Source organism: Danio aesculapii, chromosome 24 (genome assembly GCF_903798145.1).
Source record: "Danio aesculapii chromosome 24, fDanAes4.1, whole genome shotgun sequence".
NCBI classification, from domain to species: domain Eukaryota; kingdom Metazoa; phylum Chordata; class Actinopteri; order Cypriniformes; family Danionidae; genus Danio; species Danio aesculapii.
Genome location: NC_079458.1, coordinates 27754981 through 27771283, shown reverse-complemented (window position 1 = coordinate 27771283; position 16303 = coordinate 27754981). Strand labels below are relative to the sequence as shown.

At 35.2% G+C, this 16303-nt stretch overlaps 1 protein-coding gene across 1 annotated transcript in view; it reads left to right on the top strand.

Moving 5' to 3' along the window:
• Nucleotides 1-16303, top strand: part of asap1b (ArfGAP with SH3 domain, ankyrin repeat and PH domain 1b) — a 170673-nt gene that overhangs the window by 72967 nt on the left and 81403 nt on the right. The window contains exons 6-8 of the mRNA XM_056450672.1: nucleotides 5370-5444; nucleotides 12736-12785; nucleotides 12977-13106. Coding sequence (XP_056306647.1) covers nucleotides 5370-5444; nucleotides 12736-12785; nucleotides 12977-13106 — 255 coding nt within the window. The remainder of the gene's footprint in view (nucleotides 1-5369; nucleotides 5445-12735; nucleotides 12786-12976; nucleotides 13107-16303) is intronic.

Genomic DNA, 16303 nt, shown 5'->3' with positions numbered 1-16303 from the left:
CACGCATGATCGCATTCATCTAATTTGCTTAAACTAAGCATTCTAATGTATGGCTATATTTAACAAGCAAGGATTCTGACACCCAAACATGCAGCAGATGCTTTACAAAAGTTGCGTGTACGGGGGAAACACATCAAACTAATGAAATTTGAGGGCTCATGGAATCAACTTAAAGGTGAGGAATGTGCTGTCTTTGACAACTTGTGACATCATCTGGCACTTTCAGTGAGTACGTTTACATGGACACCAATACTCTTATTTTAATATGATTAAGGCAATAGTCTGATCAAGAGTCTACCACGGAAAAAGTGATTTTTTTTTAATTATCTTAAAGGACCACAGACACAAACTGTGGAGGAAACATTTATAGGCTGGTAAAGCAATGACATTAATGGATCTATGTGCTATAACATGTAACTGGGAAACATGAATGTAACATTCAAAAAGCAACTCATGTAAACACCTGAATCATATTATTGTCTTATTTAGATTAAGGCAAATCATTAGAATTTTGCCACAAAAATTGTGGCTTAAAAAGTATCGGTTCAGACACCTTTTTGGCACTGGTACCGTTTTAAAAGTATCGATTTAGCACCGGTATCAAAATAACCCTAAACGATACCCAGCCCTATTGACAACATAAAAGGTGCGTTCGACATGAAACACGGCTGTAGCCAGTGCCAATTTTGCAGCCAATTTATTTATTGCAAGAACAACAAAAGATTTACAGTACAAATACAGCAGAATACAGTCTCTATACACTATAGTTAATTTTTAAACAATAAGGGAGATATAAATGAAATTTAAATAGCCTATATAACAAGCACATGAGAAATAAAGGGAAAACAAGAGGGAAAAGGAAATAAACATTCACGAATAGACCTATTAAACACAAAACAATTAGCACTAATTCTAGCAATTTAAACATCACTCTTTAGGTTACTACAGTAGATGTTGAATGTTATGTTCTTGTTTAAATATGCTAAAAAGGGGTTTACATTAATTTACATTTATAGATTGTAACTTTCCAACTTATATTAGTGTAAATCTCAAAACAAGATGTTTTGATAAAGTCTTAAACAATGATTAGGATTATTTTGGATAATGAAAGAATTTTTTAAAAAGCACTTTAATCCTATAAGATTGAACAAAATAAGCTAAATAAATGAGCTACACTTAGTAGAAATTTCCCAGAAAGAACAAAATATATCAGGGTCACCTTTAAAAATGTATATTTAATAAAAAAAAATTTTTAACTTGATTTGTTAAAAAAACTTTATAGAAGTGTCAGGATCAATGATGATAATTATTTTATAACAAGTCTGTAAGACTTATTTGAGTAAATATTTAGGTTATTCACTTAAATGTATCATTTAAATCGTTTATGGAGCTGAATACAGTAGTTCTGGATAAAAAAAGGCCTAATAAATCTATGCAAACAATCTAGTCATTATGAACAAATTATTTAACAAAAGATGATTACTGCAGTAAAATATTTGTAGTAAAATATTTGTAGTATTTTAATAAGCATGATATGTACAACATAGAGATGGTATAAAAAGAGAATTGTTTGTTTTGAAATTTAGTAGTTGTCCAATTGTAAACCCGAAACGCACATAGTTATTGTCATGCGGTGAACTCGGCCAACCGTGTAATATCGGTGTCGTCATCGCAGCTCCTGCAGTCGCTCTTCAAATGCTTCACTGGCTGAATTAGATGTCTGATCTCGGAGCGCTGTTGCGGTACTTTGATGCCACATTTGCATTATGAAGCATGAAAAAGATGCGACTGATGTAACCAAGTGTATCTATCTGCGGACTGCAAGACGGGGGAATAAGATGAAGGGGCGTAACTTGTAGTAATTTAGAGAGGCATAACTTGCAGTTATTGAGATCCCATTGAACCATGCAAGTTGTTAAAAGAAGATGTTGTTGGCAAGATGGCAGAAATACTTAACAGAGAACATTTTCAGCAAATGTTTTCATGAATTTTCTTCAAATTTATTTATAAGCAATTCATTTGACTTATTATATTCATTCAACCAGCAACTCCACCATGCAACTCCACTCAATGACTTCTTCCGTTTTGTCATTACAGTTAACCTACTCTGCATCGCACCCTGTGGTTGCAAAATAACAGTACAATATGAGCATGCCAAATATGAAATCCTCGGCAACTCGTGGCCGTACGTTAAAAATTGATGGTGGGGTTAAGGGTTGGGGTAGGTGTAGACATTATTAACTATGATGGTTGGATTCAGGGTTGGGGAAGGCATAGACATTAATAATGATAGTTGGGTTTAGGGTTGTGGTCGGTATAGATTAGATTAAACTTTATTGTCATTACACATGTACAAGAACAAGACAATGAAAGGCAGTTTAGGTCTAACCAGAAATGCAGTAGCAGCAGGTACAGCATATACAGTAGGTATAAGTTATACCTATATCCTGCGTTAATAACTGTGTCGGTTGGGTTTAGGCGGGTTGGTGAATGTTAACCCATGTTAACCCTTTAACTTCTGCTGTAATAAAAACACATGTATGACCAATTCCTATGGTTAAATTGTGTTCCCGACACCACTCCAAGCTAAATTATTATTTTATTTCTTTATTTTTTATGATAACCTATGTGGACAAAAGGTCAACTGGGTGGTTACAATGCTAGTTAAATTGTTAATGCAATTTAAAGGTGGCGCGGCAGACCAGACTCATAGTGCCAGGCCAGATTGACTGCCAGGCCACCGGGAGATGTCCCGCTGCTCCCTATGGCCAGTCCGCCCCTGGGTGTAGACATTAATAACTGATGTACAGCACCATCTTGCCGACAACATAGTTTTGACATGTCTCCATAAGTTCAAGTTGCGCCTCTAACATACTACAATTTATGCCACCAAGGTCCCTTTATGTTTCGCCCCAGTCTTGCAGTCCGCAGACAGAACCCTACTCGATGTAATGGGTATTCTTCCGCTCAGAGTTGACTTTTCTTTAACTGTGAGCGCACGGCACCAAAAAAAAAAAAAACGAGATACAGCAGGCAGTTAAAAGGCGAGGTGTCGCGGCCATTAGTAAACCAGTCATAAAAGGCACCTTTCAACGGAAAAAACGCATTTGTTGTGATCGGTCCCTTATAATTTAATAATTTCAAATTGTTAATTTACTTAAAATAAAACCCATGTATAACTGATGTTTTCTTGGATTTGAATGAGCACCTCTGTTGCCTAGCAACTGCTAACAAAAATAACTTTCTGATAGCAAAAACTTTACCTCAGACATGTCTTTTCAAAAAAGAACATTGTTCTAGTGGATTGTTTATTTAGATTTTTTTATGTGTTTATGAGAACAGAGCAAACATTTGTTTATTTCATATATTTGTATTTGTCTTTAATGTGAAACTTTGGTAATACTTTTTGATGGTCCAGTTGTTTTCATGCATAAATAAACACAGAACAGATTCACATTTCAGAGCAGGATGTGTCCCCTGGTGGTTCGGCGGTATGGGTTGCGTAAAGGGAGGATCGGCTCTTTAATGTCAAAGAAAGATTGAAAATACTGGAGAAATGTAGGAAAATACCTTTACGGGATGATAGCGGGATAGAACTGTAAAATATAGGAGAATCCTGGGAAAAACGGGAGGGGTGACAGGTATGCACATTTTGTCTAAAATTGTGTGGAAAATGCGTGACTCGCTACTTCACTAATTTCAATGCACTTTGAACTTGCATTCCTGTGACATCTGTCTTTGCTAAGCTACCATTATATATACATGTTTATAGCATGTGCATGCATTGTGTTACAGACAGGGAATAATGTATTATGGCAGGGCTAATTGAAAACTAATTGAATCACTAGCTATGTTTCCATCCACCTATTTTTATGCACATCTTGCATATGTGCATAAAAAAAACAGTTGATGAAACATCATGATGCACATAAATTTAGAAAATGTGCATAAACTTATTTGCATAGGATAAACTTTTTATTAGATAAGAAAAGATGTGCATGAACTACGATGGAAACACTTTTACCACACAAATTTCAGTGTGTGCATTAAAAAGGTCATGTGATTTTGTTATAAGAGATCATGTGATGATCAAAATGTGTGTAAATGGACAAACTAGCAGGCTGAGCACATTATAAAACATCTGAAATGTTGTTTTGGTCATTCTAAAATGCCTTACCGTTTAAGTATTAGTGTTATTATATTAATAATGACCTCCAGAATCAAGAGCGTCTGTGCTCCACGTCTGACACCTTCAAACGCCACCGCAGGTTCACTTTGTGTCAGGATTGCCTTCTGAGGCGCAAGTCATTTATTACATGAAGAAAAGATTGACGCAGCTTCTTCTACCGCAGTAAATTCAGTTTTTACTGTTGATATTTGGCTCCAGTTGATCAGGAAGTGACTATTTTGTTTGCTTTGTCTCGTTGGATGGAAACGCTGTTTTATTAGCACATCTTTTATGTGATAATCCAGTTTTGCGCATAAAGTTCATTCGCGTTTTTAGATGGAAACATAGCTTCTGACACAGTTTTTTTATCCCCAAATAAAGTGTATGGTCCCACTTTTTTTTGATGGTCCGTTTGTTGAATTTAAGTTACATTGCAACTAATTCTTATTAGATTATAAATAGACTGTTAGATTGGGGTTAGGGTTAAGGTTAGTGTAAGTTGACATGTACCTGCAATGTTTCTTATAGTCAGTTAAATGTCTGTTGAAGGAGCAGTATCAACAGATATTAAGCTGACAATGTACTAATATTCAAATGGAATATCAAAGTAAAGTGTTACCAAGTGTAAAAACTGAATGAAGTGATGTAAATTTAGCTGACTGGATTGCTGGTGTGAACCATGTTAACCCTTTAACTTCTACTGTAATAAAAACACATGTATGACCAATTCCTATGGTTAAATTGTGTTCCCGACACCACTCCAAGCTAAATTATTATTTTATTTCTTTATTTTTTATGATAACCTATGTGGACAAAAGGTCAACTGGGTGGTTACAATGCTAGTTAAATTGTTAATGCAATTTAAAGGTGTGTAATGCCAGTATTGGTCCCAAATGTATAATTATTCTGTCACAATATTTTCATTTCTGTTGATTTCTCTTCTGGTTACTTGAGTCCAAACTGGCCTCTTGGGTCTGAAACATTAATGTTGATTAATTTAAAAGAACTGTCCCAGAGTGTCAAATTACAATACTGGTCAGCTCATCCTGATACGGTTGTGTTTCCCTCAACGTTCTCTTTGTGTGGATAGCTGTATTTGATATGTTTTCTCTTATTTCTTCTGTGCTGTGCTTATGCTGTGCCAAGTGTCATGTATCTTATTAACACAGTGTCTGCTCTGTTTCCCCATCTCTTCCTGCAGCTTCAGAGTTTAAGTCATAATGTGATCTTTACACTGGACTCCCTGTTGAAAGGCGACCTGAAAGGCGTGAAGGGGGTGAGAAATATTTACAGACTTTGACTCCTTGACCTTCTTGTCTACTGATTGTATAAACATCATGTCTTGGGGTGTGTTTGGTTCTCTTGATCTTCTTGGTCAAGATAAATAAATGAAAGAAAGTGATACTAATGACATTTTTTAATTTTATTATAATAAGTTGTCTTCAATCACATGGTTCTAGTGACGTGCGAAATTCAGATGGAGGGCAGGAAGTAAAAAATTGAATGGGAGACATAGAGGAAAGTCCGTATTTTTGAGATTTATGGCATATTTCAAAGGAGATATAAATAGAAAATAAGCATATATGTTGGGCACGATCCTTATATAATGAAGAGGGCTGAGTTTTCTACAGAACTAAAATATTTTTGCCTGTCATCGAGGCAGTAGATACTCAATAAGCTATTACGTTGCATGAAAAAATGAAAACTATAGTGTTTGGAAGCATACTATATAGATAATTGAATAAAACTGTTGCAATAATTATATTGTTGCTGTGGTACGACAAAACTGTAGTAATAAACAGCTAATTCAATATGCTTCGTTTTTCTATACTATAATTATACAGCATTACAATGCACCACACTTTACACTATTGTTACAGTATCAGTTTACTATGCTGCAGTATTAACAAAGAGTTTTACACAAACTCTTTACTATGTGGTTCATAAACTTGTTTATTATTATAAATTACTATAGTTTTTTACCCCCATGCGGATATCTTCCAGACATCACGAAATAACAGATGAAAACATACAAAAGCGTAGATGCATAGTTATTATTTATTTATTTTTGTAAGGGTGAAAAGTGCTTCACAATTATAACCGTCTAGATTTGTCGCAAGAGTTCTGTTTTGTTCGGTTGATGAACTTATCATCAAACATTCACCGCTCCTGCACATGTAGACGTTAATAATGTTGCGGTTGTTTATTCCACCAAAACGCCAGTAAAGACGTGGATTATTGTAAAACAAGATGGAGATTTCATTACAGCGATTACATGGCAGGGTAGGTTATTTACATTCTTTTGGATTTTGTATAAGTGTGATGGTGTTTGTATCTGATTTTTAAATAACACATTAACATATTTATGCTCATAGTCCGGCTATATTCATAGTCACTGTACATAATCTTTATTGGTGCTGTCAAACGAATTATCGCATTCAAATAAAGTTTGCACACATGGTTGTATTGAAGAAATGTTTATTACATGCCGGCTTTTCTTCTATTATTCAGCCAGTTTCTTAAACTTTCTCCACTTTATGACCAAACATTTTTGAAAGCCAAAAAAGCTGTTCAGCATTTCTTAAATTGGCTGACTTAAACAATTATAAACAACATAAAACAGAAACATTTTGATTTTCTGATAGTGATTCCTATGTAGAGGAATCACTTCTTGACCTCCATCTGAGTCGTGCACGTCATCAATGACATCATGTAAAAACAACCTATTGAAATGTTACATATCAAATCCGAAACATAATTCACATGCAAATGGTGGCATCTCAACCAGACTAAACTATAATACATCTATGAAATAATAAGAGACAGCAAAGAGTCTCAAGGCTATACATATTAGCAAGTTCGTTCATCTGTCATTTTCCGAGACCTCAGGTATTTCACTGTTTTTTTGACACATCATATCTCCATAAACTAATGTTATGCGGGCTGTGCTAGTCCAATAAAGATTAGTGTCTTGACTCTCTGTGGTCATTAAAAATCCCATGGCACTTCTCGTAAAAGGGTAGGGGTGTAACCTCTGTGACCTGGCCAAATTCACTCCACTAATGGCCTCCCATTCATCCCCATCCACCAAATTGGCTCAATCACTGTCTCTCCACTCCACCTATTGCTGGTGTTTTATGGAGCCAGATCAGTTTAAAAAATAGTACATTTGCATTCATAAAATTCATAAATGCACAACACGATTAATACATCCACAACTCCAATTTGTAAATTCACAAGACACAATTCATAAATTCAAAGTAAAAAGCAAAAATATTTCCCAAATGCGCACACATGTGCATCTTACACACAATAAATACATTCAAAATGTTTACACAATATGTACAGTTGAAGTCAGAATTATTAGCCCCCCTTTGAATTTATTTCTTTTTTAAATATTTCCTAAATGATGTTTAACAGAGTGAGGAAATTTTCACAGTATGTCTGATAATATTTTTATTTGTTTCATTTCGGCTAGAATAAAAGCAGTTTTAAATTTTTTAAAAACCATTTTAAGGTCAAAATGATTAGCCTCTTTAAGCAATTTTTTTCAATAGTCGACAGAACAAACCATCGGTATACAATAACTTGCCTAATTACCCTAACCTGCCTAGTTAACCTAATTAACCTAGTTAAGCCGTTAAATGTCACTTTAAGCTGTATAGAAGTGTCTTGAAAAATATTATTTACTGTCATCATGGCAAAGATAAAATAACTCAGTTATTAGAAATAATTTATTAAAATTATTATGTTTAGAAATGTGTTGAAAAAAATCTTCTCTCTGTTAAACAGAAATTAGGGAAAAATAAACAGGGGGGCTAATAATTCAGGGGGGCTAAAAAATTCTAACTTCAGCTGTATATTTGAAGTTCTTGGATTACTTGCATCATGCATTTATGAATTATGATATATGTGTTTATGAACTACTAAATGTGCATTTGAATATGCTCACACAAGCATGGAGTCCTTTGAAATTTTCTGCGGTATTTTTGAGACCTTCCTGGCAGGACATGATTAGTATACATCTTTTTGAGGATATTCTGTTTAGCCAATCAAGGTTGAGTTTTTAATCCACCAATCAAAGCGCTCCTTACTAAACAAACTCAAGAAGCTCCACCATTTAATTATTATTTTATCTATAATAAAGTAAATTGTTTTAGCAGTATTATTAGACATTTGTCATTAAAATAACATCATAGTAAGGTGTTTTTTTCACACTCTCATCATACTTGGGCATCTTAGCATGCCATCTGTTTTATTTTGCTGACCAGCTCTCATAATCTCTGGTAAAACTGTCAAATGCACAGCATGGAGCAAATGAATTTGTAGTGACGAGCAGACTCGACTTGAGTACTATGATCTTATATATTCAGTGCATTCAGTAGCAAATCTTTCGAATGAATGCTACACACTTGTGGGGGTGGAGTGGGGTGGAAAGACCCCCCTCATGATTGTGAAGTGCTTTGGGTTTATGGCCATCAAGATAAATTTGCTATATAAATACACGTACACATATGTCTCTTGTGTTTTGAGATGTTTGTACAGTAACTGACACCACCATTGATTGACAGTTTATGCTGGAGGTTATCCAAATGTATCTATTTCATACACTTCTCTAGATTTCAGGAAAGGATGCATATATATATATTCCCCAAACTTTCTGGATATCTGCTGTCTGTATGGCAAGCATGAGCACATTTTCACCATCTTTTAATGTTAATCGGAAATGTTACTCTACTATGACACCTGTTGGACAAAATAGCATGCAGTGACGGGGCTAGGCAGGGGCTGGTATAAGATTCTGACTGTGTGATAACCTTGGATTAAAACATCACAGTTTTGTGATTACTACTCTAAAACATGTTTTTTTAAATGTCTGGATAAAAAAACTTTAACTTTTATTCACTTTGAACACTATATTTTATTTTGAGAAACATTTTAAATGTTTTGGAGCAGTAAACATGTCAGGCTGAATAATTTAATTGACTTTTGCTGTCTTCATTAGTTTCAAAAACAGTGATTTCATTACAATTTTAAATGGTATCTTTGGATATCTTTTCTGCTGGAGATACTGTTCTCTTAAAAAAACAAACAAACAAACAAACAAACAAACAAACAAACAAACAAACAACAAACAAAAAACCCATAAATAAATCTTTCATATACCTTAGGAACGGTATAGCAGAAAATTGTGGCAGTTTTAAAACCGTGACTTTTCCAAACCGCGGTATACCTTGAAAGCGGTCATCGTCCCATGCCTAGACAGGGCCACAGAACACCAGAATTATAATTGGCCAGTTAGGGTCAGTTGGTAAAAATAACAAATGGTTTCTGTTTTAACTTCAAAAAAGTTAATAAATCAGCATTTATTGGCATAACCTTGATTTTCACTCGCAACAAATGGAAACAGTTACTTTGACTGCAAAATAAATTGCTTTAAATGGCAATACATTTTTTGTTCAAAACTTGGAAGAAATGTTTAAAAGGGTGGAACAAAAATAAAAAATATGTACCTCAATAAAAGATTAATAAAATATACTTTTTAATCAACACATAGTGAAATAAAGTATTTTTGATGAACAGAAAATCTCTGAATCGATGTGACCTGCTATAAGATGGAATCCTTTTGATATTCAGATTTAATACTTTTCCCCCTGCCTCTAGGTTGTTTTGTGTCTTTTTTGGCTCTTTTTTTGGCCTTGGAGCACATTGAAAATGCTGAAGAACACAATTTTATTATTTTACTGATTCCAAATCTTGTCTACAAACATAAAATTCTTATAAACTGGAGCTGCCCATTATTATTGATATCCTATTAAAGTGAATCAAGTACAGAGAAAATTTTATACTATAGTTTTCTGCTGGATCCCAGGACATGTTGCACTATTTGCAAATGAAAAAGCTGACAAAGCTGCCAAAAGACCACCTTCAGATTTAAAGCCACGAATAGAGGACTATATTTTTAACAAATGGCAAGCAGAAGTGCTCAGAAAATAAACTATTTGAAATCCAGCCAGAAATAGGAAGAAAATTAAACTGTTTTAACTCAAGACATGATGAGATTGTTTATAGAAGATGTCGTATTGGACACACAAGACTCACACGTGAACATTTACTCATAGGAGAAGAACCCCCAAAATGTCAATATTGCAACAAAAAACAAATTGTTGTGGAATGCCCTATTTTTAATGTTATCAGACAATGTTTTTATCTTCAGAGACTTTAAATGAAATATTTTTAAATGTGAACCCTTCCAGAATTGTGCAATTTTTATCAATAGTAAGCCTTACATTTTTTTGGTTTGTTTTTAATCTTATATATTATTATTTATATATGTTATCTTATGTATTTATTGATGTTGATGACTTTTTATTGTTAATATTTTTATAATTATAGAAAAAAAAGATTTATATAAAAGCTTCAAGCAGCGATGACGGGGACCTCGCAAAAAACTGAGAAAATTACTGATTTTTGCTAAGCTTCCTTCTGTCAGCAGGTGGCACTATGACTGTGACTCAATATTGGCATGTAGACGTCTTCAGGAGCGGAATCTCATTGAACCTCTGAATTTTCAGGCAGATCAGAGTTATAAGTACTACCTCCTTAATGGGAATACACTGAACTTTGTCAGTCCACCACAGACTTGCCCTTCGGTGAAAACTCTAAATCTTCACAATTTCACATCACAAAGGTCTTTGATAAAACTAGTGAAACATGGATTTAATCTGATAAAATTTGTAGGAGGAGTTTGTTACACTGTAAAATGTGTAATTTCCTGTTGCCAACAAAACTGTATACACTATAACTGTAACTGGATATTGGCATGTAAACGTGTTCAGGTCAGGACTGTTATCAAACATTTGAATTTTGAGGCAGATCAGACAATGTCTGCGTGAGTTATAACAGCTTCCTGTTTTGTGGCAAAACATCAAAGTTTGTGAGACTGCCACGGACCCGCCCTTCAACAAAGACTCTAGATCTTCACAATTTAACATCCCCAAGGCCCTGACAATACCCAATTTTGGTGTTGATTTGATAAAATCTGATAAAATCTCTAGGAGGAGAGATTTGCTCCAAGAGACTTTTTTTGTAGGTGTTGACATGTTTGATGTGTGTGCCAATTTGCATACATGTGCGTGAAACGTAGCTCGAGGGCCATGCCATCAAATGTGCAAAGGTGGTGCTGTCGAGTCATTTTGCCACACCGACTTCTGAAACGTACGTTTTCACCACTTCTGGCGGCGTGTGCAAAGTTATGTGAGTTTTATTGTTTAGAGCATGTTTAGACCCTCAAAAATGCGATTCATTTTGAAGATGAAGAAGATTGAGTGTCTTCTGTCTTATAAATGACAGTTTAAATGTCAAAACTAACTTTTTTGGCTCAGAAACTGACTACAAATATGAACACATCCTTAGAGGTGTGCACACGTTTTCAACTGGCAGTGTTCACACCAAATTAACCTCACTAGCAGAGCAAACGCACAATACTTTATACATAAATACATACATACTCTGTAAATCTTTGAATTACACCCAAGTGCTATTCCATTAAGCGAAGTTTATTTATAAACAAATTTCGAGAGGAGCACGTGCTTATGATTGCTCTCAGCTGTTTCAGCATTAGCTCATGACCAATTATCCAATCCGATGATTCCTAACTCACTATAAATAACCAGAGTTTTCCATTCTCAATATCTTCGTCTTGAAGAACCCCCCCACCCAACCCTATTTCCCTCCTTTTCAAATGGGCGACACGGCGGCCAGTGATTAGCGCTGTTGCCTCACAGCAAGAATGCCTCTGATTTAAGTTCCTTCTAAACCAGACAACATTTCTGTGCAGAGTTTTGCTTGTTCTCCCTTTGGTCGCGTGAGTTTTCCCCGAGTTCTCCGGTTTCCTCCCACAGTCCAAATAACAAGCACCCTAGGCAAATTGAACACACAAAATTTATACCATAGTCAAGCTCTAAGTGAGTACACCTCTTCTCAGCCAATTGTATCTGTCACTTAGCTACAAATAAGCAGGGGGGGAGTCATGGAGATCTACCTGAGCTCAAACTCCCCTCTCGCCCTGCAAACGGGAGGGAGCCCAGGGCTCGATGATCTCATAAGCTCAGAGCTCTCTCTCGGGACAGCATGCCAAACAAGCTTAATTGTCAATCATCAGCTAAGTTTGAACTCTTGAAATATCTTCACGACATCATAAAACAGACTAGCCCACTGGAATTCTAATGTAATGGATTGGAATCAATTGTGGTTCAAGTGTGGTGTCTTGTCTTCAGAATATGTGCCATGTGACTTAAATGTAGCCAATCAGAATCCACTGTCAGTTACAACTGTAATAGTCACGTACATAGGGCTTTGGATGTTAATGATCTGATGAGGCTTAATGTGGACTTTATCGCTCTGCATCGGCATACCTCAATGCTAATGCAGATGGGTTAGCACAGTCTTAATCTGTCTTTGTCAGGATATTTGGTGGATCATCTGCTTTGTTTGAAACAACTTACTAGGGACTCTAGTTTCCACTCCTGGCTCATTACTGTTATTCTGTTTTTTTTTATCCCCAGGACCTGAAAAAACCCTTTGACAAGGCTTGGAAGGACTATGAAACCAAGTTGTATGTTTACTTGATGATTGTTGGCTTAGTGTATTTATACAAATGTGTCTATTCATACTGATTACTTTCTGTAGGTTGGCTATTGCAATTATAAGATGCATTTTACATTAACCTAATTGCTGCATCAGTTAGACTCAGTTGCTAAACATACACTTTTCTTTATTGCTATAAAATCTTTTTTTCTCTTTCAGTACAAAGATTGAAAAGGAAAAACGTGAGCATGCCAAACAGCACGGAATGATCCGAACAGAGATCACTGGTGCTGAGATCGCAGAGGAGATGGAGAAAGAAAGAAGGCTGTTCCAGCTACAGATGTGTGAGGTCAGAAGTGCACTTAACCATGTTAGAGCTCCTGCCCTTTTAATCATAAGCATGCAACAATTAATATTTGTTTTATTTATTTATTTTTTGTCTTTTTGTTTTCTTTAGGGGTGTAATGATATACTTAAGCCCCGATTATGCATTATAAAAGGTCAAAAAACTTAATTTTGGACGCAATTTGTGAAATAACCCCATACAGATTTAACCTAAGAGATACATTACAAGCACTGATCTGTAACTGATTACACTTCACGTTGTTTAGGAAGGAGAAACACTTCCCGGACAAGAAACTGGTCAATACAAACTGCGTAATCCTTCCTTTAATAACAAATGGTCAGCGAGTCCTGTATTGCAGGGTAGGTTATTGTATCAATCATCAGAAAAATGACAGGAGCAGACACAGCACATAGTTGGCTATACTGTCATGTTTTTGTGAAAATGAGCTTTAACCCTTTATTTCCCACCGCCACATGTCTGGCCATCTCTCAGTGATAGGAATCTTCGCATCATGTTTAATCACATGATCCCTCGCACGCTGCTAGTGTCTGAAGGGAAAGGCACGTTCACGTTTTACCCGATCTGGCAGTTTATATTTGGTATTGTTTCATGTCGACGTTGATATGAACAGGCAAAAATTCCGGACGAATGGCAAATCATTTAAATGACTCTAAGTTGAATATTTTGTAAAAAAAAATAATATTTTTAAACATAGTGCATTTTCAGATTTAATCCTCAGCTAGATTGTCTCAAGCATATGCTAAATCAATAATAATAATAATAATAATAATAATAATAATAAAATACAGGGTTCATATGGATGCTTGTAATGTAGTGTTTTTAAAAAAGTGCAACGTATATGCAATGTTATAAATATATATAGTTTTATTAATAGTTTTATTTATTTATCAGATAAAGACCTGTAATATCAACAAACATGCAGATATGCTGATACTCACTTTTTTATAACGGCAGTGGAAAACCTTGAAATATTCAGTAATAAAGGTCATAAAGATAAGAGAAAGACATTGTTCAAAACAGTAAAGTCTCTTTGTTCGTGGATTTTGTGGCTGCAATTGACATTATTAGATGAATTATAGTAAGCTGACTCTGAGAAAACAAGCTCAATATTGTGAATCCTATTATTTACATCAATGATTCACATGTATTGACATTTTTTTATATTACAATTTATCGTTACACCCCTAGTTTTAGCTTCTTTTTTTTCTTTCTTGTTTCTGGTTTTGCTTTTTGTTGATTGATTACTCAATTTTTGGACATGCTTTGGTGTCAATTGTATGTCAGATAGTGTGAATATGGATCTATGAGGGGTTTTTGTAATAATAATGATAATAATAATTATAGTAATACAGTAATTCCTTACATTTATATAGCGCTTTTATGGACACTCAAAGTGCTTTACACATTTTTTGGAGGAATCTCCTCATCCACCACTTGTGTGCAACATCCACTTGGATGACGCAATGGCAGCTATATTGTGCCAGACCGCACACCACACACCAGCTGATTGGTGGAGAGATGACAGAGTGATGAAGCCAATTATGACATAGGGATAGTTAGGAGGTCATGACAGAGGCCAGTGAACAAATTTGGCCAGGATGCCAAGGTTAAACCACTACCCTTTTCCAAAGAACATCCTGGGATTTTTAACGACCACATAGAGTCAGGACCTCGGTTTAATGTCGAAAGACGGTGCTCATTGAGCAGTGTAGAGTCCCCATTAATATACTGGTGCGTTAGGACCCACACAGACCACAGGTTGAGTGGCCCCTGCTGGTCTCCCATCCAGGTACTGACCGGGCGAAGCCCTGCTTGGCTTCAGTGGGCGACCATGTGAAGTTGCAGAGAGCTAGCTTCCGGCAAATTGTGCTTTTGTGGCTAACTGTGCTTGATAACTTTTTTTTATCACTGCACATGCCTTTATATTCTCATTCACATTCTTTCTGAAAAAAATGAAATGAAACTGACATAATCGCTTTTCTTCTGAAGAACACAAGCAACTTTTTAATTTTAAATGGGGTAATACGTTTGCAATAAAGCCATATATTAATAATATGATATGCCTGCTCAATGACCTTTTAAAATGATACTTTTTTGCATGAATTTATGTACAATTGTTCACATCATAATTGTAGTTCATCATAAAAAAAAGATAAAATTCCAGCTGTACAAATATTTAAATGAATATGACCACTGTTACTTCCCTGTTCTCCCATTAAATCCATAAAAAATGTACTAATAATGTGCAGACCTCACTGCCTTTCAATTATTTAATCATTTATTTTTTGCAATGGTCAGTATATAATCTTGTATGTGTAAGCATAAGTTATTTTTGTTTAATAACATCCATTAAACTGCAGTGCAGCTATGATTTACATTTACCTTTATATTTATGCATTTGGCAGAGTATTGTATACAGACCCACCTACATTGCATCGAAGTAGACGTTTCATCAGTTTCATGCTCTATCAGTTGAGCTATAGGATGCTATAGGAAGGCTTTCTTATAATCCTCTAATGGATTTCTTACAGTTGCACAGTGCTTTATTAATTATGTCACATCACCACCTGTTATGTGGTGTATTCCTTGTATTAATCAAGAGAATGTCATCCTGCTATTTCAGCGCTAATGACCTGTTTGTCTTACAGCTTGAAAGATTCCCTCAGCATTAGAGCAGATGGCTCAGAGTTTGATAGAATTGTTTGTTTTATGGCTTCATAATCATCATTGGTGTCTTTGTTCATTATAGAGGACAGCTGTGAGCTATTCAACATGTTAATGAATTATGTTTGTCAACAAGAACTGCATCTTAAATTTACTTCATTCTGCTTCAAGAAGATATCAGGTTGCTTTCCAAATGTATCTGCACAGAATCAGAGGATAAAAATCTAATATTTAACAGGATTTTTCAGTGATTTTATTTCCTGATATCTGCAGCCTAAAACGACTTAATGATTATTTGATTAATTCTTGTGTTCTGCTATCAGAAATCTTGTTAAATGTTTCTATTTTGATCTCAAGGCGGAGAATCCTGGAGGGAATGATTTAAATTCACCATTTTACCATATAGTTAAACTGTAATGAAGAGGACGCGTAAGTCTACAACTAGGCATGCGCGATAATTCGATAATGATAATTATCACAATGTATATTTTTTCGATAAAACGATAACAGTTCGA